Here is a 23,959-nt window from a genome sequence, read left to right as displayed (position 1 = left end):
AAACTTTCCCATTTTCCTTGTCAACAGAGCATGTAGAATGTTGGAATCAGAGGTTGTGGTTAGCTGATAGAAGGTTTCCATGTGAAAAAAGATCCCCATCAAATATGATACTGCTCAAGACCAAGTGCCAAAGCAAATTCCAAGTTGGTTTCCCTTTATGGTATCTAATAGCCATCTCATGAAATCTTTCCCAGTATGTTTCACCCATGATCATCAAATCATTTTTTAACTTGTTTGTTTATGTAACAGATGCTGGAATTTCTTCTCTTTTATTCTATCTTCTTTGATTATTTTAAAAAGAATAATAACTAGCACCAGTATATTAATCCACTGGTTGAAATATAACTACTATTAAGAACTGGAGAATGACTGAAGATATTTTGATGTAGCCTGCATAATGGAATCTTTATTTCAGAATCAGAGTCTCAGAATTGAAGGGCATCTCAGGGATATCTAGACTCATGTATACTTGGAAAAAGAGCCTTTTTAATACTATATCCAGCAGTTGGTTATATGGCTTCTACTGAGGGGATATTCTTGACAACCAAAGGAAGCCACCTCCATTTTGGGCGAGCTCTAATTTTAGGAAAATTTCTTCTTCTGTAGTCCTAAATTTATAGTAATAGTTGCAGAATGAACTCTATGGTGTTGTAAGGAAATACAATGTAAAATAAAAAAGTGTGATACACATGTGAACAACAAAAGAGGAAAATTTTTTTAGAAGTCTACTGGTAAAATATGGAATCTGGAAAGGCAAGGAGGGCTAGTTGTTACTTCCTGACACAGAGACATTTATTAACATGTATTTTTGCCAAATTAGTAGCATGGTGTAATAGGAAGAATTTTCAACCTGAAGTTGAAGTTTCAGGATCTAAGATCTACTTAGCAGGAAAGTCTCTTCCTCTCTCTAGGACTTAGTTTCCCCAGCTATAAAATAAGGGACTGGACCAATAACTGCTAAAGTAATCTGAAACTTTATATCTATGATCTTATGATTATTTAATTGTCAGCTTGATGACAAAGTACTAAAGTGACAGTACACACACACACAAAAAAACATGTGGACTATAGTGATGAGGGCTGGTTGGAAGTAGGAGGTATAGCCCAGAGAAGAAAGCCCCACAAAATTTTCTAATTTTGCTTAGGGCTAGAGCTGACTAAGAACCACAGTCCCTGCACAAGGACAGTAACAAGCCTGAAAAACACAAATAGTTTACCTTGATGTGTAGAGCAAAATACCATGAGTTCTTGGCTTACATCTCCAGACCTCCTTATAGGAATCAAGAATTCCCCAGCGTCCTCTTCTATTCTGTATTCTGGCTCTGGAATATAAACTGTTGATTCTAAAAAATAAAGAAGAAATTTTGCAGATTATTTCAGTTTGATAGGTTATTTTTGTGTGTGAATGTATAAACTCTTTAATGAACACAGTCCTTGTTCAAGGTGATTAATTATACTTAATACAATACATTTAAGGATCTATCATTTTGTCAGTGTGAAGCATTTCTCTATGGAGTCAAACAAAAGCTCTTTTACACATAGTTGACCCTCATGTGTGGCCATGAATAAGAACTCCATCACCTGGAAATAACTTGGATGATGATGATGACGACTAAACTCTATTGGTCCTTGGCATATTAAACATAATTTAATAAACACACATACACACAACATCCCAAAACTATCTGAATGTTCCACTATTGAAGTCAAACTCTGGCAAGCAAATCAAGCATGAAATCTGGCAGATTATACTAAGTTGGAAAGGCTTTGGATATTGGCCTTCCAAAGGACTTCCTGTCAGTTGAGATCAGACTGAATCAAAAAGGCTCAATCAGAGAGTTGGCTACAAGATAATGATTTTTTTCAATAACAACAATTCACAGAGATGTTCATTACTAAAAACTGGAAAATACTAAACAAGGAGAAGATACAGTCCTTGCCCTCAATGTCCTAGAGATAATACATGAAAGAACAAAACAGAGCAGAATGTACCCCATTATATATGAAACACCTAATGTTACTTTCTCTAATATCCCTCACAAAGATGGTCCCCCAAAATAGCTACTCCTGGCTCAAGGGGATATATTCTCCCAAAACTATAGCCCATGAGTGCCCGCATTAAAGTTTGTTGTTTTCATATGGTGGCTAGAAATCAGACTACAAGCTCTTTGGTTATAGCTACCATAGTCCTCTTAAAAAGAGCCAGGTATGATGATCTAAGACTACGTTTAAGCCTTTTCTTTTCAATCTATATGTCTGACTGGAAATGATAGTCCTTTGTACCAGACAACTAACTGACTTACGAGTCAATCATCTTAAGCTATTTTCTAGGTTAGCAAGCAAATGAATTTGATTCAGAACAAAAAATCAGCTAAGGAGACAAGGTTACCCAAAACCTGTGTTTTTTCCTTTATTGTGCATATCTGTTATCCCAGGTTCTTTCAGAACATTAGAGAATTACTAAAAAGTTTTTTTCAGGTCCTTGATTACTTGATCATCCACAATAAAAAGGGAGTAGCAAAGATAATAAAAATCTATGTTGATCAACACTTTCCTATTAAAATCATTAGTAGAGAAGCCAATGGAAAATTGTTTTTAATATCAACTGAGGAATGGCAAACACAGTGAGGTGCATGATTCTAATGGAATAATATTGCACTATAAGAAATGACATCGATGAAGAATTCAAAGACACTTGAATTGATGCAAAGTGAAGTAGTCAAAACTGGAAAAGCATATGCAATGACTACAATGATGTAAATCTGAAAAAAACCCAATTAAACAAAACTAAAAGCTATGCAAATATGATTACTGACTATGACCCAGGAGAGTTATAAAAATGCAGATCTCTATTCATCAAATAAGGGGAAGTCTATGTGTATAGGAAACCTAGTCTTACAATGCAATGGTTTTCTTTTGCTAATATGCTTTTCCCCCTCTATTTTAAATTTTTTTATTATAGGGGAAGATTCAATGGATAAGGAAGTTGGGAGAGGATCTATTTATAAACAAATATGATGTAACAACAAAAGGTGTCAATAGAAAGTGTGGCTCAGGTTTAAGGGAAACCTAGATGTTGTTGTTCAATCATTTCAGTTGTATCCCAGGCTTGGTGACCCCATTTGGACTTTTTTAGCAAAGATATTGGACTGGTTTTCTATTTTCTTTTCTAGCTCATTTTACAGATGAGGAAACTGAGGCAAACAGGGTTGAGTGACTTGCCCAGGATCACACAGTGTGAACTTAAGTCTTCTCTGCCTCTAGGTTTGACACTCTCTACTTATGACCTAGCTGCTCTAATTCCAGATTTTACATTGCTATTCCAATATTGATGATATCACAGAATCATTGAAATATCAGAAACCTAGATGTTACACTGATATTTCAATGATTCTGTGATATCATCGGTGTAGGAATTCCTTCCAATGGTGTAGAAATACAAACCATCCACTCTCATTCATTCCATTCTTTTTGATTCTTGTCTATATTCTCCTCTAAAGATGCTGAAGGAGTGTCTGCCCAATGTACTGGGTGACCTTGCTGAAGATCTCTTTTCATTGCATAGATTCCAATCTAGCATACAAGCTATTAAAATTTCTCTCCCTATCCTGGGTCTGTGGGGCTGATTTCATAAGTGAGAGAGGTAACCTTATCTATTTCTCAACATTTCCCAGATAATCTCTAAATGATAGTTATGTGGGAAATATTACCCCTATGTCCCTAAAAGGTGAAAAAACCCCAAAGACCCAGTGCCCAATTAACATATGTGTCAGCGAGATTTATGGAAGGATCTGAATTATTACAGAGATGAATTACAAGCTGGCCATGGATATCTTAAATGGGTAGTGAGTACAGGAAGTGCAAATGCTACCAATGAATGATTTGGGGACTTGGTGATGAAGGGGACAATAAGCTTGGCCCACAGTTTGTTCTATGGTCCTTTGCCAACTTTCTTCTCCACACTGATACAAGTATCAGCAACTGTGTGATAAGTTGTCAGCAGCAATGTGATTTGAGACTAGGTCACATCTGTTTATATGGTGAAAAAATCTGTACTTTTAATGTTACCAAGAGCCCTCTTAAATATTTTGCTCTTGAAGACTTGCAAGCACTAAACAGTTAAGTGATGATCTGTCCTTGAGCTCATGGACAGCTTTTTTTCTGTGTGTTAATTGTCCTGAACACACAAACCTAAATTGTGGAAAGTCTTTTCCAAACTTATGACTGACTGACCTTCAGTAGACACAGATGTCATTGCCCATTTTCTATTGGGAAATCCACCTATGATGGATTGGTTCCCACACTAGAAATATGGATGACAAACTATCAGTTGGTGGACATTGAAAGGTGATGGTTCTCTCAGGATGGGCAGTTTGCTCATCTTGGATAATAACAAATGTCCTGAGAATAACCTGGCCAGAAGCTGCTGTTAACCTTGGGGAGAGGGTAGCAAAAAACCTTTAGTTAAGTTTAGAAGGAAAAATTTTAAAAAATTGTCATACTTTTCACAGGCAAATATATGAGGTGACAAGAAGCTACGATGGAAGGAAAACTATGAATTCTTAATAGGCAAGCAAAATGTGATATGGTAAATGATACTTAATGTCAAGTTTCTTTTACTTAAGAAAAGATCTCTTCAAATAGGGGCTGCACTTGTAGGTTGAGTATATATTAAGGAGAATTAGCAGTAACAATAATGATAACAACAACTCTGGCTCAATACGTTTCTTAGCCTTACTTCTATAGGTAAGTAAATAATGGTATTTGACAGCTGTTAAAATTAGAGACTAGCTAATGAAAGAAAGCCCCCCAGGACACTCATTCTCACTATGTGAGTGCCTTTCTTACTTTTCTTGTCAGACATCTCACTGATGACATTCTTATACTCCTTTACCTGAAATACATTGAAGGCTGTATTTGTATTAGGGAAGAAGTATCAAATGTATAGGCCAGTAAACCTCCCAAGTGCAGCTGAACCAAATTGAAATGTAATTGGGAAATGTTTGACAAAGTCAATGAAAAATATAATAAAACACAGATAGTATTAATCTGTGGTTTTCTAAGTTAATATGTGCACAGGGATCCATTTTTAACTTGAGTTTGAGCCACTGTGTTAGGGGATGTGTAGCCCACACACTTGTCTTGGGAGATGGTTTTAGGGGCTTCTTGCTAGTTTCCTCAAATCTCTCCTCATTCCAATCCATTCTCTGTTCAGCTTCCCAAAGGATTTTCCTAAAGTATAAGGTCATGTCACTCTCCTGTGCCCCTTCCTCACCCACCAGTAAACTCCAGGGGACTTCCTATTTTCTATAGTATTGAATATAAAGTCGTCTCTTTGGCTGTTTACAACTTGGCTCCTTCCTAACCCTCCAGAATCATCCCATGACTCTTCTTTATGCACTCAATGATGCAACTTCACTGGCCTTCAGCTCCTGACTTCATGCATTTGGATTGACCATCCTCAATGCCTGGAATACTCTGACTCTTCCCTTTAGTCTTTAGCTTTCATAGTTTCCTTCAAGATTTATCTAAAATCTCACCTTCTTGCAAGATGCCTTTTCTGGTCCTTCTCATCTCTTCTGAGATTTAGTATCCAATCTGCTCTGTCTAGATCTTGTAACTATTTACAGGGTATCTCATTAGAGTGTAAGCTCATTGAGGGAGGGATAATGTTTTTGCTTTTCTTTGAGTCCCTAGAATTTAACAGTGTTTGGCACTTAGTCAGAACTTAATGAATGCTTGTTGCCTGACTAACTGTACATTGTTGATTCAACCAATACCTCAAAACATTATAGGATCTCCTCAGTAAAAACCCAGGGCCATTTAAAAAAGTCAGCGTGGCAATCCACACATGAAAAGTCAGGAATATGAAGAGGATGTATTGTTCAGATTATGACATGCAGCTGGATAGGCAGCCCACTGAGTTAGTCCATTAGTGCATATATCTTGGACAGATCCTGCAGATGCAGTAGCCCCAGAATAAGACAGGAGGAGAGACCAGAATGGATTGCAGATGAGAAACAGTTTAGTACTTTCAATGACCTGGATCTGTTCAATGCCACAAATGCTCACCTTATTAAAACCAATATTCTTCACTCTGAAGAGAGGTATGATAAACAGAATGTTGGAGTCAGTCAAGAAGACCACAGCTCAGACATTTCATTGCTTCTGACCCTAAACATATGCCTTAGGACAGTGAGCTCACTTAGAGTTCCCCTGTCTCAGCAGATCCTGAGACTAAGACTCTTTAAGACTTAACTTATAGATGGATTATGAATGAATGGAGCTCTCATCCTGATTAAGTCACAGGTCTTATGTTGCCTGTTTCTTTGTTGGTTTTCTCTCTCTCTTTCTCTCTTCCTTCCTTCTTTCCTTCCTTCCTTTTCCTTCCTNGGGCTTTGCATTTAGTGCCTTGGACTAAATCCTGGCTCATTCTATTCCACCATATGGTCTCATTTAAATGTTCCCAAATTTCAGTTATCTCCATCTTTATCTATGGCATCCCATATTCCCTGCACCTTCATTTACTTCTTTCATGGCCTACTTTCCTCCAGAACTCTGATACTGGAGTCAGGGGACTTGGGTTTAAATCTTATTTCTGTCATTTACTAGTTATGAATTATTGGATAAGCCACTTAACAATTCTGGACTTTACTTTTCTCATCTGTAAAATGGGAGGAAGGTTGGATTAGATGGCTTCTCAGGCTCCTTCTGTCTCTAAGTCTATGGTCTTTTAGCATTCCTCAGGTTCATTTAGAATCTGCGAAAAGCAGTGTGGACTAGCCAACACAGCAGGGACCATGTTGGTGTAGTGGAAGATCTACAGCCTTGGAGTCGTGAGATCCAGGTTCAAGTCCCAATTGAGCTATCAACTCACCATGTGACCTGCAATCCCTCCTTGGCCTGGACTTCATTTCCCTCAGCTGCAAAACGAAGGAGCTGGGCTAAATGATCTCTGCTGTCCCTTCTGGCTGTAACATTTGAGCAACCTCAGATTCTGGCTAGAGCCAGAGAGAGGTGAGTCACCACCTCCGTTCAGAAGGCAGGGACAAGACTGACTGTCTCAGCCATGGGAGAAAACACAGCCTAGGGGAGAGAGAAAGTGGGAGGAGGGCTCCTTTCTCAGCAAACCCGAGTCTCCGTTGGGCAGACGCCCTCTTCTTTTCCATGCTCAGCTGGTCCTCACTTTGATTGAATTTGCTGTCCACCATCCTCACTCCTTGGGAAAGGCTCAAGAATAACATCCGGTATCAGTCCCAAGTGCGAGAGGCCACGGAGAACAGGAACTTTCTGGATCACTGGGCAGTGCATGTTTTCTATCTGGGGCAGGAAGGGAAGGAGGAGAGTGTCACCTCCCCTGAGGTCCTCCTTGCAATGGAGGGGGTTGCATCCGAGATTTGACCTTTCAGGCACTGCCATCTTCTTCCCTGTTCTTCATCCCAGGGGCTTCCCAGAGGCAGAGACTCATTGACCAGAAAGCAACACATAATGCTCCCTTGCTTAAAAAAAAATCATTGAGAGCTCTTTCCTCTCACATCTTATAGAATCTCTGAATTGGAGAATAAGAAGGGATGCCAATCAGTCCAGTCTGGAAAGGAGCAAGGATCTCTGTCATAAGAGTCTCAACAAGTGGTCAGCTGGGAGACTGTTTATCCACTAACATCCCAGACCATTAGTAGATGAAATGCAGAGAAAAGGGCAGAGTTTCTTAGAATGAAGAGACAATAATCCAATGAAGAGACAATCTATCCTGGCCAGACCTCGGCTAGAGTATCATTCATATCTGGGAGCCACATTCTTGGAAAGACTTTGATCACTGAGAGAGGAGGGTTATCATGATGTGAAACTCATGCCATGGGAGCTTTGTGCCTCTCTTCCTTTTGTCCTTTGGGTCTCTAGACAAGACTGCTTCTGTTTCAAGGCCATTTGGGGGTCTGTATCTACCACAAACCATGGCTTATACCAGTGATACCCAAAGTGGGCGCCACCGCCCCCTGGTGGGTGCTGCAGCGATCGAGGGAGGCAGTGATGGCCACAGATGCATTTATCTTTCCTATTAATTGCTATTAAAATTAAAAAAAAATTAATTTCCAAGGGGCTAAGTAATATTTTTTCTGGAAATGGAGTGGTAGGCCAAAGAAGTTAGGCAATTTCATTGTGCTACTTCCACTGGTCCTTCTTCCCATTGCTTCCATGGTGCATGAGTGCAGGCATTGATTTCTGTTGGTCCTTTTTAGTTCCAGTTACTTCGAGGCATGACTCCACTGGGAATAATATTGTGAAGCTTTCTTTTTGGTTAGTTTCTGGCTTCAGCTGAAGACCTTCTTGTTACCTTTTTCCCTGTATGGAAAAAAGAAGAAGATTTTTCTATTTTTTTTATTTTTTATTTTATTAGAGTCTAGAAGCTCAGTATATGTTCTTTTTAGAAAGGTAAAGCGCTCTTACACACAGTATCAGACAGCTCCTTTTTTCCCCACAGGAGAGTCTGTCACTTTTTCAGAGTTTTGGCCTTGCCACTTAGGTCTTCCCTCTAAAAGGAGAGCCTTGTCTCTAGTGGTTAAAGACCTTTGAAGCACAGAATGGCCTGGAAAATAAGGAATTCTTTCAGGGATCACTTATTTTTAACCTTTACTTCCTATTACCAGGAACTCTCTGATTTAGAGTTAGAAAGTACTTTTTACTTTTGCTTAATAGCCATTGTAAACTTTCCTTCTCCCCCCAAATGGTAGCTTTCCTTTTCAACTACCTATTACTAGCTGCTTGGCTTAAAGGCCCTTGGCTTTCTCAATCTAGAGGGTTTTTTGGGACTCCCACACAAATAAATTAGAAGGAGAAAAAGCAAGGAACAAAAACCATAGGTATGCTGGAACTAGCTCTAACCCTGATTATTAAAATTTCAATGTGAGTATTTACACTTAGAAATCCAAAAACAACAGGTATCCACATCACAGGAGTTAAGGATCTTCCATTCCCAGTTTGGGAAAAAACAGTGTAAAATTTTTTGGCTCTCCATTTGTACCAGAGAAGAAAGCTGAGTTTTTAATAGGATACTTATATGCATTTATGAGTTACTAAAGTTTTAAAGAAGTTTCTACATTTCTAGTCTTTAGTGTCATCTGTTGGCTTTTGCATTCTTTTCACAAACTTTAACTTTAACTTTCATTTTAACTTTAAAGAAGAAATTGTGTATATGTATATTAATAGATAAAATATATTGATATCATATAATACTGTATGTATATTTTATGCATTTCTCAGTTTCTAAACTTTTTTGTGTCATCTGCTGGCACTTCATATGTTGGTGGCTTTCACAAAACTCCCCCAAAATTCCCATTGAATTTCTTATGCTGACCTGTGATATATCCAGAGCACGATGGAGAAAGTTGTGATGTGGAAGGGATACCTGTACATATATCATGGTTGTTCACTTGTGTCCAATTCTTTGTGACCCCATTTGGGGTTTTCTTGGCAGAGATACTGGAGTGGTTTGCCATTTCCTTCTTGAGCTAATTTTCCAGATGAAGAAACTGAGGCAAACAGGGTTAAGTGACTTGTTCAGGATCCTACAACTAGGAAGTATCTGAGATCAGATGTGAACTCTGCCTGATTATAGGTTCCACTCATTGTTCATTGAGTCATTTAGCTATCTATACATATTGTGGCTTGCTTTATTGTTTTGTGTAAGAAAATGATGGAGAAAATAATATTAATATAGTGTGTTATTTAGAATTTCTGGTGCTCTATTTAGAGTTATTTGAGACTCATTTGAGCTTTAATGACAAACTTCCTGTGGACACTTGGAAAACTACATTTTCTATGGTCCAACGGGTTTCCTGTTTTGGATGACTACTTCAAGGTAAAGCCCAGCTTTAAACATTGGGAAGTTGGTTTTGACTTCCTCTTTGCTACCTGAGCACGCTCCCTGGGAAATGTAGAGAGGATTAAGGGAGGTACGAAATGTAATGACGGAGGCGGGATTTTGAAATAGCCAGGTGTGTGGTCTGATTTTATTCTATCAACATGGACCTAAATAAAATATTAGTTTCCTCATAATATCAGCCTTCATCATTTTTAAAAATAAGAATAGATATATTGCCTATAATGCGACCCCTAGAGCTGTGATGGCAAACCTATAGCACACGTACCAAAGATAGGATGCAGAGACCTCTCTGTGGGCAAATGTGCTGTCGCCCCCCCCAGAATTAGTTACTAAAAAGGCAGAGCTGCTCCCTCCCCCTCTCCACTGCACCTCCCTGCCCCTCTGCCCAACAACCCAGTGGAAGCACTTACTCCCTCTCCTGAGCAAAGCACCGGGGCCCTTTCTCTGTCTCCTATCTGGGATAAGGTGGCAGTGATGGTGGTAGTGGGGGGAGCACTCAGTCTGGGGGAGGTGGGGCATGACATCCAGTGGGGGGGCAGGGCATGGCCTGAGGTGTCTAAAAGGTTCTAAAACCTTTTCCATCACTGTCCTAGAGCCTTTTGTTAAACATTTAACAACACTTCCCAGAAAAAAATCCAAGTGAAGTCCCAAAAGGCATCACTTTCCACCTCAACTCACTTCAATTCTTTGTTCCAAATTGCTGCTGCCTTTATTATGGATATATGGGAAGCACAGAGCCTCTGATTACTTGTGGAGCCCAGGAAAGTAATACTAAGTTGGTTAGCCTGGAGAAGACAAAGAGGAAGGGAGGTGGGGCTGATAGCTGTCTATTTGAAGAACTGTCAGCAGGAAAATGGATTAGAATGGTTTTCTTTAGCCCTGGAGGGTAGAACTAGTGCCCCTGTTAGAAGTTGCAAAGAGGCAAATTTAGACTGTATGTTACAAATAATTCCTTAGCAATTAAGAGCTTTCCAAAGTGGTAGGGACTGCCTTGGGAAGTAAGGGGCCCCCTTTAATTGGAAACAAAGGCTACTGACAACTTGTTGGATATATTGTAGACAGTATTCTTGTTTGGGTATGAATTGCAATGGAAGGCTCCTTTCTGAAATGTGGGAATTCTGTAATTCCTTGGAATTTTCCCCAAACCTTGAGACATTTCCTCACAGTGACGATCAACAATGATTTATTAAATTTTCACTGTGCCAAGCAACTTTTCAAGCATTTGAGATACAAAGAGAAACAAATGAAATAATCCCTTCATTCTCTACTTATTGTATCAATCAATCAATCCATTCGAATAGGAGAGGGCTAGAGTTAAGGCTCCTTTCAACCTAGGATATTTCTCTTCTGAGTTACACTAAGAGGAAGGATTTTGAAGGGAGAATTTCAGATCTTGGCAGAGGTGAAGGTTTGATAGAGGATGTGTGTGTGTGTAGGGGATAAGGATCTTCCTTCCTTCCTTCCTTCCTTCCTTCCTTCCTTCCTTCCTTCCTTCCTTCCTTCCTTCCTTCCTTCCTTCCTTCCTTCCTTCTTTCCTTTCAATAGACGATGAAGAAATTTGCTTTAAACAACTATATATAGAGAGCCAGCTCTATATATGGTAGGGGTCCTGAGTGGCGTTTTGTGGCATCGGATTGTTAAGACAGGAAAAAGAAAATGAGAACAACCAGACTAGTGTTTAGCCCATGTTGATCTAACGCTATGGGATTCGGAGTTTATTTTATACTGGTTTCAAACAAAGAACAAAAAGAAAGAGTCACAGCTGTGAAGGGGTTACAAATTATACACAACCCATTAAAGTCTAAAAAGTAGAGAGATGGGTACAAGGGAAAGGGTCAAATTCCAACCACCAATTAGTAGGGGTTAATTCTGGGAGCAGAAATATATTTCATAGAGATGTTTACTAATTGCGTTTTGCCTTGATTTACAGAACTGCACCTGATCAGATAAAGTCTGGCTCCAGCTTATCTAAGTAATATTTTTTAGGGTTCAGGCTTCTTAATTATCAAGGAGAGAAATTGTTAACTCAGTAACTGCTGGTCTGATTAAGGACTCAAAGCTTTTCAATAAGTCTATAATGTTTTTCCAATAAGAAAAGGTATGGATCATAAAAGGTGTCAAAAGAGGGGTCTCAGATTTTTATCTGTTCTCTTATTGGCTTCCAACAACTATACATGTTTGTAATGGGTTTTATTTTTCTTGCCTTCTCAGAGGTGTCCAGAAGATCAAATACAAATCCTACACACTGAGCTCTGATTCATGATCTATTCATCCCCGTAGTGTGTGACTTTGGCACAGGAGAAAATTAAAATGAGAATTCTGAAACTGGCCTCTTTGTGTTCTCTAATATTCTTCTACAAAGAAAGCAAAAAGACACTCTTAACACAATTATATGTATTCCTCACTTATTTGGGCTTAACAGTGCAACAGAAGTGAGCTACCTTTATTCTTGGTCAGAGGACCTTGTCCTTACTGAAGATAGTGACTATCAATCATGAAGCCAACTGAAATGCCAACACAAAGTACTCACTGGCTACTTATTGATAGATGTTTAATTGTTTATGCATTGCCCCCTATTAGTATTTATATGTTTTGGTGCATTAGTATAGGTAGAATAGGAGATGATGGAGGACAGAGGAGAGAGAGGGAGAAAATAGGGGAGAAAAAAGAGAGGAAGAAAAGAAGGGAGAGAAGAAGGGAGAAGGGAAAAAGGAAGAGGAAAGAGGAAAGAAGAGATGCAGAGAAAAGAAGAAGGGAGAGAGGAAAGGGGATAGGAGGAAGGAAAAGCAGAGTGGGATAGAGAGAAGGAGAAAGGAAAAGAGGGAGTGAGGGAAGGAGGGATATAAGGAGGAAGAGAGGGAAAGGGACACACAGATGCAGAGAATGTGTTATAAAAATACCTTATCAGAAGACATATCCTCCTGATCTCAGCACCTTTTGGGTTATTTTGATATTTCACAGACATTCAATTTTATTTGACTCTCTTAATATAAGCACCTAAAAGCTTCTGGCTCTTGGTTTTTTAGGTCAAAGCTCTGGAGAGTGGTTTCTGGAGGACTCTTTATCCTATCTGACTCAGGAGGCTAATTTTATTTTGCAACACGACTCTTTCAAGCCTAAAGCCACACACAGGTTGCCATGTTTCATGTTCTTATACATTTCCCTTATTTCTCCTACCCTGTGTATCTCCAGTTTTCTCTGCTATGAATTTAAGTTTATATTTCAACCTTGAGGTTTTTGCTCTGCCCACGCTGATTCCCTTCACCTCTCTAAAAGAGAACATGTTCCCTAGATTTGCCACACAATCAAAAGCATGACTTTACTACAAAGCATGGAGTTATCCAAGTACAACAGAATTTTCATCTACCTAGGACACAGCAGTAGATGAAGTGATCTATGAAGCACATACTATTCACATTGCTAATTCTGCTTGGTCACAGGATTTGGAACTGGAACACCTGGGTTCAGATTCTTACTCTTCCATTTATTACCTGGTGTGATCTAGGGCAAGATACTGACTTTCCCTGAGCTTTAGTTTCTATTACTATAAGAAGAGGGGCTTAGACTAGGTGATCTCTAGGTTCTTTTCCAGCACTAAATCTCTGATCCTCTGACCCTACTTAAATTCTGTTCTTCCCATTGGGAGTTACAAGAGATGTGAACATGGCCATATAAGAATGGGCTAGCTGGAGCACATTGGCAGGTAGGGGTCCAGTGGGGAGAAGTGACAAAGGGAGTTTGTACACAATTAAGAAACTGCTTTGAAAGTCACAGAATCATGGAAGATCAGTGTTGGAGAAGACCTAAGTGGCCACGTAGGTTCACCTAGCCCTGCCTGTGAATTTTCTTTATAGCATCCTCAACAACATCTTGTCTCCACTCTAATGACTCCCTTTTAAATGTTATCACACACATGATTGCGAACTTCCTAATAAAGTCTGTGTTTATACAGTATTAATGGTGTGTGAGATAAAATTGATGAACACAAATGCCCCACTCAAACTGTATGGGATAAAAATAAGCACAAGTACCCTACTAACTTAAAATAATCAAAACCTGGAATCAGAAGGCAGGAATGAAAAAGGCAGTTGTTTATTCCTTTAAAAAGGGCGACACTTTAATGATGGGCTAAGAAGTGCTGATTAACTAGGCAGCAAACAGGCAACATATAGTTCCCTAACACAAGACCCCTCTTCTCCCCCCAGCAGGTCTCCCCCTCAAACTGAACCTTGACTTACAATCTAAAACATGTGTGCGTCTAACTGGTTCAGTTGAGGCAAGGGGATCAATTGAGTTGTTTATTGCCTTGAATAAGGGTCTTCTGTCTTTTATCAGTCTCTTTCCCAAGCTTGTCCTGGAATCTTCAGTCAACAAAAGGTAATAAACTAGCCTTCCACATCCCTTTCTCAATTGGGGGTTTTAACAGGATGTTTTTGCCTTGAGAATAAGGTGGGGTGTAAGCTGAATGCTCATTCTGAGACCAGCACGTTTAATTCTATCTCACACAATGGCAAAAATGAAGGGAAAAAGTCATTCAGATGTTTGAATTGTGAAGAGAAATCCATAGAAATGAATGGTTATAACCTTTGTGTTAAGTCAAGTTGTGATTGATACTATGGATTAAAATTCTATAAAACATACACGTTATTTGGATGATGCTTACCTCACCTATGACAAATTTTTACTGATCTATAAAATGTTTATTACCAAAGACTCTTACTTTTTAAGACCTATATACTTAAAAAACACCCCTCCTGTATATATTTTGTTCTTTCCACTCCCGCCTCCTTTTGGAATTATGTGAGCAAGATCACTTCTCTTTGGGTGATATCACTGTCTTTAGTCATCAACTGACATTGAATTTTCATTTAAATTTTTTGGTTAAATGAATTCATAACTTAGATGAGAAGCAGTGCTGTATTGTGGAAAATATACCCCCAAATGCTAAGGGGTTCTAAGATCTGAGTTCTGGTTCTGGATTCTTCTTGTGTGACTGTGGCCAAATCAACTAGCCACTCTCTGCTGCCATGTCTTCATCTATCCAACGAGGGGTAATAATACTTTCTCTATGGCAGTTGTATCAACTGAGACAGTGTATGTGAATGAATGTGAGCCACCTCTTTTTTTGTGTGATTGACCAAATATCATGGCCATAGATATGAACCATAAATCTGCTTATGAAACAAATGCTTCCATACTTCAAACAAGCATCATCGCATCAGGATGGTTACTCTTCTCATCAATAAATGCAGACCAAAACTTTGTTGAAATATATACCTTAACAGATGGCCTTTGTGAGCTTCTGTGATTCAAAATAAAACAAAATATTTCTGTATGTTGGGGGGAATTTTGTTTTATTTTGATTGGACTTATGATTTCCTTAGTTCAGGGAGCTCCTAGTGAGGAATGGAACACCCCCAGTCCCCTATTTATTCAGATAAGTACCTGCTTGGTACCTGGGGATCATATAGTAAGTATGTGTCTGGAGCAAGACTTGAATGGCTTTCCTAACTCTGAAGCCAGATTTCTATCCAGTAGATTGCCCTGCTTCTTGATTAAAAAAAATTCCAAGCAAAAATCTTAATTACCGGGTGGCCATCCTCATTGTTGTTGTTGTTGTTGTTGTTTTTTTTAAAGCCCGAAGAGCGGTAAGGGTAGGCAATGGGGGTCAAGTGACTTGCCCAGGGTCACACAGCTGGGAAGTGCCTGAGGCCAGATTTGAACCCAGGACCTCCCATCTCTAGGCCTGGCTCTCAATCCACTGAGCTACCCATATGCCCCCCATCCTCATTGTTAATGAGCCTCTAAACTTAGCTAGACTGGTCTGTGAATGACAGACACGCAAAATCTCTTACCCGTCCATTCACAATGCTTTTCCATCTTGTCAGGATCTATCAGAACTTATACTGGCTTCAATGTCACCACAATCAGGAAAGTGGGTAGGGGGGAGGCACATTTGGTCCATGGTGTTGTGGAAAGCTTCAAACCCACAGTATATTAATTAGTAATTATGAGAGAGCATGAGAGGTATGTGAGGACTCATTTTGGGATAGATCAGAGTGGCTTTGGGGTATCTGATCCCCCTGTTTGCCAGATTGATGCCATGTAGATCTGTATGTGTCCCCGTGGAAAGTCTTCTGATTTGGACTGTGCAATAAACTGCCAGTAGTCTTAGGCATAGAGACACTGAAGGGCAGGGCAAGGATAACTGGATGGCTGCAACTTTGAGAACACTTTTTCTTTCTGAGGCTTTCTTGATTTTCTCAGGTGTGTCTGTTTGAGAAGTCATAAGCTCCTGCTCCCCAGGGTGTTAGTGCAATGCCTGGAACATAGTAAGTGACCAACAAATGCTGATTATTTAATTGATTGATTGGTTGGTTACTTCCATGACAGGAGTAGCTAAGTGGTACAATAGATAGAGTGCCAGCCTGGAGTCAGGAAGACTTAAGACTGAGTTCAAATTTGGGCTTTGACACTTACTAGTTGTGTGACCCTTGGTAAGTCCCTTAACACTGTTTGCCTCAGTTTCTTCATCTGTCAAATGAGCTAGAGAAGGAAATGGTAAACCACTCCAGTATTTCTGCCCAGAAATCCAGCAAATGGGAACAGGAAGAGTCAGATGAGTGAAAATGACTGAACCACAACCTGACAGGAGATCAGAGTAGGACTTCCTGGAACCAAAGGGCATAGGCAAAAAAATCCAACTTTCATTACTTTACACTTCCTTGGCCAAGTAGTTTTCAGTAGTTCCCACCTAGAATAATGCAGTTGTAAGCTGGGCACTTCCAAGTCAGATCTTATAACACTTAGGTACTCCAGTGGCCGCTAGGTGGTGCAGTCTCCATAGCTGTTCTATGGTGTGAGAACTTTGGTACCCAGGAGCAGGTAGAGAGCTGGGGAGAGGTGACAAAGGGAGTTTGCTCATAACTGGGAAACCACTTTGAAAGTCATGTAGTAAGCACAGGACACTGGATCTGGTGTAAGGAAGACTTGCGTTCAAATCCAGCTTCAGACACTAGCTTGTGACTCTGGATAAATCACTTAATCTCTGCCTGCCTCAATTTTCTTGTCTGTAAAATGGGGATAATAATTGTAATAATAATAATAATAATAATAATAATAATAAAATGGGGATAATAATAATTAAAAAACCTATCTCCCCCGGGTACAGGGAGGATCAAAAGAGGTAATATTTATAAAGGGCTGAGTCTAGTGCATGGAACATGTTAAGTATTTAATAAATATTTATTCCTTTCTCCTTTCCTCCCCACTCAGGTTATTTTAGAAAATAGTCTTTGGCTCTGATTAATGTGATCATTTGTAGAAAATTGTGTCAGTTAAGACTCAACACATACAAAACGGAACTCTTCTTTCTCCTCTAACCCATCCCTTTACCAACTTCTCTGTTTCTCTTCAGGGTGCCACCATACATTCACAAATAAAGATTCATTTCTAAGTCTTCACTCTCCCTATGCCTCCTACAACTCCCATTCAAACTTTTTCCAAATTCTGTTTATAAGGACTTGACAGAATCTTTTGCATTAATTTCTATCCCTCCAGGGACATCTGGGTGGTGCAGTGGATAGAACACTGCACTTCCTGGAGTCAGGAAGACTCATCTTTATGGATTCAAATCAAGCCGCAGACACTTATTAGCTGTGTGTCCCTGGGCTAGTCACTTAACTCTGCCTTAGTTTCCTCCTCTGTAAAATGAGCTAGAGAAGGAAATGGAAAACCACGCTGGTATCTTTGCCAAGACAGCACTAGAATGGGGCCATGGAGGGTTGGAAATGACTCAACAACAAAACAATTCTTCTCTCCACTGACAGTCAGTTCTCTAGTATAAGTCCTCTTTATTTCTCATCCTAACTGTTGCAACAGCTTCCCAAAAGATCTTCCTGCATCTCTTCTCTCCAATAAACCCTCTGCCCAACTGCCAAACTAAGTATCCCAAAGCATCAGTCTGCCCAGTTCATTTTCTTGCTCAAGAATCATCAATGGGGCTGCCCATGGCCTCTGGGATCAAAAACAACCTTCTCTATCCAGCACTTACATCCCTTTGTGTTCTGCCCCTCTACTGACTTATTACCTTCTTATGCCCAAATTGGTCTCCTTGGTTCCTGTTTACAAAATCCCATTTCCTACTACCTTGGTTGTCCCCTCTGCCAAGAACACTCTTACTTCAAATCTCTGTCTCTGGGAGTCTCTAGCTCTCTTCAAGACTCAGCTTGAGTGCCCCTTCCTACAAGAAGTCTTTCTTGATGTTTTCAGATCTTCGCTTCCTCCACAAGCCTACTCCTGCCAATTACTTGGCCCTTAGAAAGCCATTTTATTTACTGACTTGCCCCGATGTTGACCCACATAGACTCCATCTCCCACATAGAAATTAAACTCCCTGAGGCCAGGGGCTACTTGCTTTTTGTCTGTATCCTCAGTGCCTAGTCCTAAGATGAATTATCAAAGCACTGCAAGATAAAGTCTACAAACCTACAGTGACCACCCAAGACCTATAGACAGAAACTCTTTATTCAGCATCAATTGTTACAGAAAATGTTGCCACTTTTTCCCCCCAGAGCTTTTCTTCTCCCCCGTGAATGACAATATACATTCCTCAAAGATACTGTTGACATTTCCCACACAAGTTACTCCCTTTTCTTCTAACCGATGAGCAGAGGGCTAGATACACCTTAGACTTGCTGTATCTCTGTGCACCACAGAGTCATAACTAAGAATTCCTGCCCTTGTGGTAGAGAGGGCTCACCTCAGGTGTGGCGCTCAGGGAACAGTTCCAAGAAGAAGGATGTGCTCCTAGGCAATGGCTGTGACCACCACCAGGGCTAATGACATAGAAGGGGGGTGGGCAGAGGAGAAGGTGATCCCTACCACACGGCTAGGCAACCATTCTCAAATAAAGAGCTGATTAACCGCACGAAGCATATCTCTGGGTGACGGGACTTTACAGAGTTCTCATGGAACATAGAGATGTGCCCTTTTCATCACCATAAAAGATGGTACTCTAAAATGTCATCTAGCACCAACACTCTTAATCACCTGTAAACTTCACCAAATGCTGTTGCTGCTGCTTTTTCTAATAATTTCCCAATGACTTTTCCAAATTATTTCCAACAATTATTCCTATAAATTCCCCGAAAGAAGTGTAATTTGAGATGGGACAACTGGCACAGCAGAGGGAGGGCAGAGAGCCAAATTGTACATCAGCCCTTTCCCCTCTTTGCTCCCTGGGGAGGTCTCTTCTGTTACCCAAGCTCTGGGCTACAAAAGCTATGAATTCTTTCAACAACCTACTTAACTGACTGAAATGTGCCATGCTTCCTTCCTCCCCAAGGGTACAATTTCATTCAAGACTCCACTCTCATTACTCAGGCTTTTTGTTTCATTTTCTTGGCCCAAAGGCTTCATGGGTTTAATTATATGTGTGTGTCACACATACACATTGACATAAAATATATGTGCATGTGATATACAACACGTGTAACAGAATATAGACATGACTTTATAAACACACATGTAACAAAATAGATATTCATGTGTAATATAGAACATAGATGTAAATATATGTAAACACACATGTGCTTTATATATAGCATAGGTATAAAACACACAGACACCTGCATGTAACAAAATAAATATACATGTGTAATATAGAACACAGGTATAAATATATAAACACATATGTGTTTTATATATGATACAGGTGTAAAATACACAGACACATGCATGTAACAAAATAGATATTCATGTGTAATATAGAATAGAGGTATAAATACATAAACACCTGTGTTTTATATATGATACAGGTGTAAAATACACAGACACATGCATTTAACAACATAGATATACATGTGTAATATAGAACCCAGGCATAATGATATACACATGCATGTAACAAAATAGAGATACATGTATAACATATGTATAAACACACACATGTAACAAAATAGATATACATGTATAATATGGAATATAGGTATAAATATACACACATGTAACAAAATAGATATACATGTATAATATGGAATATAGGTATAAATATACACACATATATACATATGCATATTATTAAAATATATAATGCATGTATATAAAATGTGTTTGCATACATATGTTTATGTGTGTATATGTGTATATGTTTATAGTTGTTGTTGAGTTATTTCAGTCATGTCTGACTCTTTGTGATCCCATTTGGAGTTTTCTTGGCAAAGATACTGGAGTGGTTGGCCATTTCCCTTCTCCAGCTCATTTTTGACAGATGAGGAAACTGAGGCCAACATGGTTCAGTGACTTGCTCAGAGTCAGGCAGCTAGTAAGTTCCTGAGGCCAGATTTGAATTCTGAAAGATGAGTCTTCTTGATTCCAAAATGATTATTTTATCCACTTGGTCACTTAGCTGCCCCATATATACGTATATATATATATATATATATTCATTGGTAGTTGGATCATTTTGATAGAACCTTTATTAGGAACTTTGACTTTACTTCTAATTAGTGACAGAACTTGGAAAAAACTCCTCTGTCACACTCCAGTGCTCTTTCCACTAAATTATGGGTGCGTGTATTTTTCCTGTCTGTTGTAGGACCAGAGATGTAAAGCCAGAGAGGTCTTCAAAGGTTATGTAGTCTAACCCTCTCATTTCAAAGAAGCTGAGGCCCACAGTCAGGGAATTGTTGGCATAGCTTTGTCCATGTAATGTTGTCTAATGTTGAGTTTCTACAAATTTTCTAATGGACCTAAAATATGATGCAGCTACAGACCCATTTCATGTTGATATTATTTAAGAGTTTTCAATAGTCATATTGGGACTTGAAAAGCAATGCTCTAGAGTCAGCTCATTCATTCCTCTTCCAGAAGAAAGATAAATGCCACATGTCCCTTCCTCTCTCAACATATGGTGTTCTCGATGGAGATAGTAGATAAACTCTAAGAGAAATAGAGAGTAGACCTTTTCAGCTAGAGAAGAATCACATGAAATCTTATATGAGAAGGAAGTTTCAAAGTGGGACCTCGTGAAGGGATTAAAAGAAAGTCCTCATGGATCACATCCAAGATTTCATAAATTACCTACCGTCATTACTTAGACTAACTGTATGTGGAATTAAGCAGTCTCTGATAACCTCCATCTGCCTTAATAAATGACCTTCTGCTGGGTGCTGGCTATACCTTAGAATGTGGAAGTGATAAAAATCAGGAGAAAAAGTTTGGAAACTGAAACGAGTCACAGTCTACTTCTCCAGTTAATAATAATCCCTATAGTTACTCTTATTACCAAAAGAGCAAGCCAAAGATTAGATGGATTGTTATTCCAGAAAACCTTGGCAAGCACTTATCAGGCTGAGTTATTGAAAGGAAAAATAGTATTGTCCTTTTTCCTGTGAGTCTTTTTCATCATCCAGGAATTCCTTCCTGAGAGAGAGCAAATTTATGTGAGATAATGAAATGGCTACACTGAATATCTTGCTCTCAGGCAGAATATAAATGTGTGTGTTACATATGCATATATCCATGTGTATGTATATATCCATGCATATATCTCTGTGTATAGATATATACATATGTAATATACACACGTAATATGTAATTAAATATAACAAAGCATATAAAAGCAAAACATATTTTAAATCTATATAATTTTAGACATAATAATTGTAGGTGACCTAAATGGCAATGGATAGGTGCACTGTGGGTGGATGCCACAGAGACATCATGGAAGATTTGGATTCAAAATGTTACTCAGAAGAAACACACTCATGGAATTGGAAAAATGCTTAAAAGATCATCAAAGAAGTTTTTATCAAAGTCAAGTAGAAATGAATATATATATGTGTGTATATATATGTATATATATATATCTGTTGATGACATATTGATCTAGAAAACCACATACCAACATTATCTATGTTCCATTGTATTTTTATTTATTTTGCTAAATATTTTTCAATTAAATTTTAATCCAGCTCAGGTTGGTATACCTTATGTCTCCCACAATTGATCTAAATTAAGCCTCTCGTTGATGAGTAAAATGACATTCAGAGAAGTTAAGTGACTTTTCCATGGTCACATAGGTGGTAAGAGCTGGAATTGAACCCAGGTCTTGTAACTCAAAACCTACTGTTCTTTCTCCCATACATTTGCCTTTTAGTGTATGCCAACAAGAGGAGGTGGGATGCTTGTGTACCAAGAGCTGATATTGATGCTTATGGGCAAAAGATCATTGACAAAAAATTCAGTATTTATCACAGGGCCATGCACACATCCCTGGAGCATTCTACTGAAGACATTCTATGAAGCCAGCATTATGACAGGAGTACCTTCTCAACTAGTTCTGAATCTCTTTAATTGTATTGTGTTCTAATCCACATATCTCTATCTTTTTCACAAGATCAGTATGAGATACTTTATAAAATGTTTTACTAAAACCAAGATAAAATATAACTACATCTAATCTAATAAATCTAATCTAATCTAAGAAATAAATTAGTAATTTTGTTAAAAAAAGACAAAGTTATTCTGGTGTTACAAGTTTTTGATAAATCCAGTTCTTTATTTTCATTTTGCATTGTTCTAGATGTCTGCTAATGGTGTCATTAGTTATCTGTCCTAAAATCAAGAGCACTGGCCTCTAGTTTGTGAACACCATCTGGCTTTAGTATATGAGTATATAAGCCCATGGAGGTTACGTGACTTGCTTTGTTTGGTCTCAGAGGATAGAGCCATCTACAAGTCCATCGGGAAATATTCATCAGTACTTTCCCTGCTTTGCCTCACTTCCAAATAAAGCCTGACATATAAGAATGGCATTTCATAGGTGTACTATATGCTGATATGTAACAGGTGAAGTCCCAGAGAGACAAATTTAGGTCTGAGGTGAGTAAAAACTTCTGAACCATTAGAACTGTCCAGGAGTGGAATAGGCTTCCTGGAGAGGTGATGGGTGCAATCACTCAAATGCAGAGTTAAGTGTGTGGTGTGTGTGTGTGTGTGTGTGTGTGTGTGTGTGTAACCCAACAACAAAAAATGGAAGAACAAAATTCATCAAAAACTGAGACCATTTGGGGTACAGATTCTACAGCCTTCCATAGTTTAGCAGCTCCTAAAGGCATCACTATTTCACAACCTACAAGCGCAACATCAACAATAGATGACATTTTTATAGCATTTTATAGCTACAAAGCACTTTGAAAACCCAGCAATCTTATGATAGTTTATGCTCATAATGACAAAGTGGAGGGATTATGAAAGAATTAAATTTTGTTCAGTATACTCTGTGTAAGGAGGCAGGAAAGTGTGCAATACATTTTGTTTTATTTTTGTTTTGTGAAAGTTTTATTAATGCTCTTTGCCTTTTATATCACAATCATTTCCAGACATAACACCCATAGTTCACCACCTAGCCAAAGGAAGGAAGAAGATTATATATCTTTAGTTCTTCTCTGGGGTCAAGATGTGTACTACATCTAGGATCATAACATTATATACAACAGCTCATGTTGTGAGAATGCTGGGTAATGATTCCTCATCTGTAAAATTAGGGAATTATATGATTTTTAGGGCCCCTCTAACTCCAAACCTATGAGTCTATCAATCAATGTCCACTCACTACCACTTTAACTAATTTGAAATCAATTCATATGTTCTCATTTATTGTCACTGGATTTTCCCAAGGTTTCTTCATTAGTTTTTCATTTATGTTATAGAATTATAAACAGAGGTGTGCTGGCAATGGTTAATAACTGATTCTCTGAAAAAAATGTCCTCAGTACATTTAAGTTTAATCTGCATTATTAACATTTTCTCTATCACTTTTCTAAGTCTAGACAATCAACAAAACAATAAAAACAGCCCTGATTTTTAACATATACCAGTTTCGTAGGTGTAAATGCTCACACTGAAAATTTAACAATTGGCTCTCAGGAGTCTGTCCAAGTCCTGGAAATGGATATACCTGACTGTAAGCTCCTTGAAGGAGAAATCTCTTTCTTTCTTTTCCTTTCCTTCCTTCCTTCCTTCCTTCCTTCCTTCCTTCCTTCCTTCCTTCCTTCCTTCCTTCCTTCCTTCCTT

At 38.8% G+C, this 23,959-nt stretch overlaps 1 protein-coding gene across 1 annotated transcript in view; it reads right to left on the bottom strand.

Moving 5' to 3' along the window:
• Positions 1 to 23,959, bottom strand: part of FREM3 (FRAS1 related extracellular matrix 3) — a 128,812-nt gene that overhangs the window by 67,772 nt on the left and 37,081 nt on the right. The window contains exon 4 of the mRNA XM_044681702.1: positions 1,218 to 1,343. Coding sequence (XP_044537637.1) covers positions 1,218 to 1,343 — 126 coding nt within the window. The remainder of the gene's footprint in view (positions 1 to 1,217; positions 1,344 to 23,959) is intronic.

The sequence above is a fragment of the Gracilinanus agilis genome, chromosome 6 (genome assembly GCF_016433145.1).
Source record: "Gracilinanus agilis isolate LMUSP501 chromosome 6, AgileGrace, whole genome shotgun sequence".
In the NCBI taxonomy this organism is placed as follows: Eukaryota; Metazoa; Chordata; class Mammalia; order Didelphimorphia; family Didelphidae; genus Gracilinanus; species Gracilinanus agilis.
This window is presented reverse-complemented; position numbering and strand designations above follow the sequence as displayed.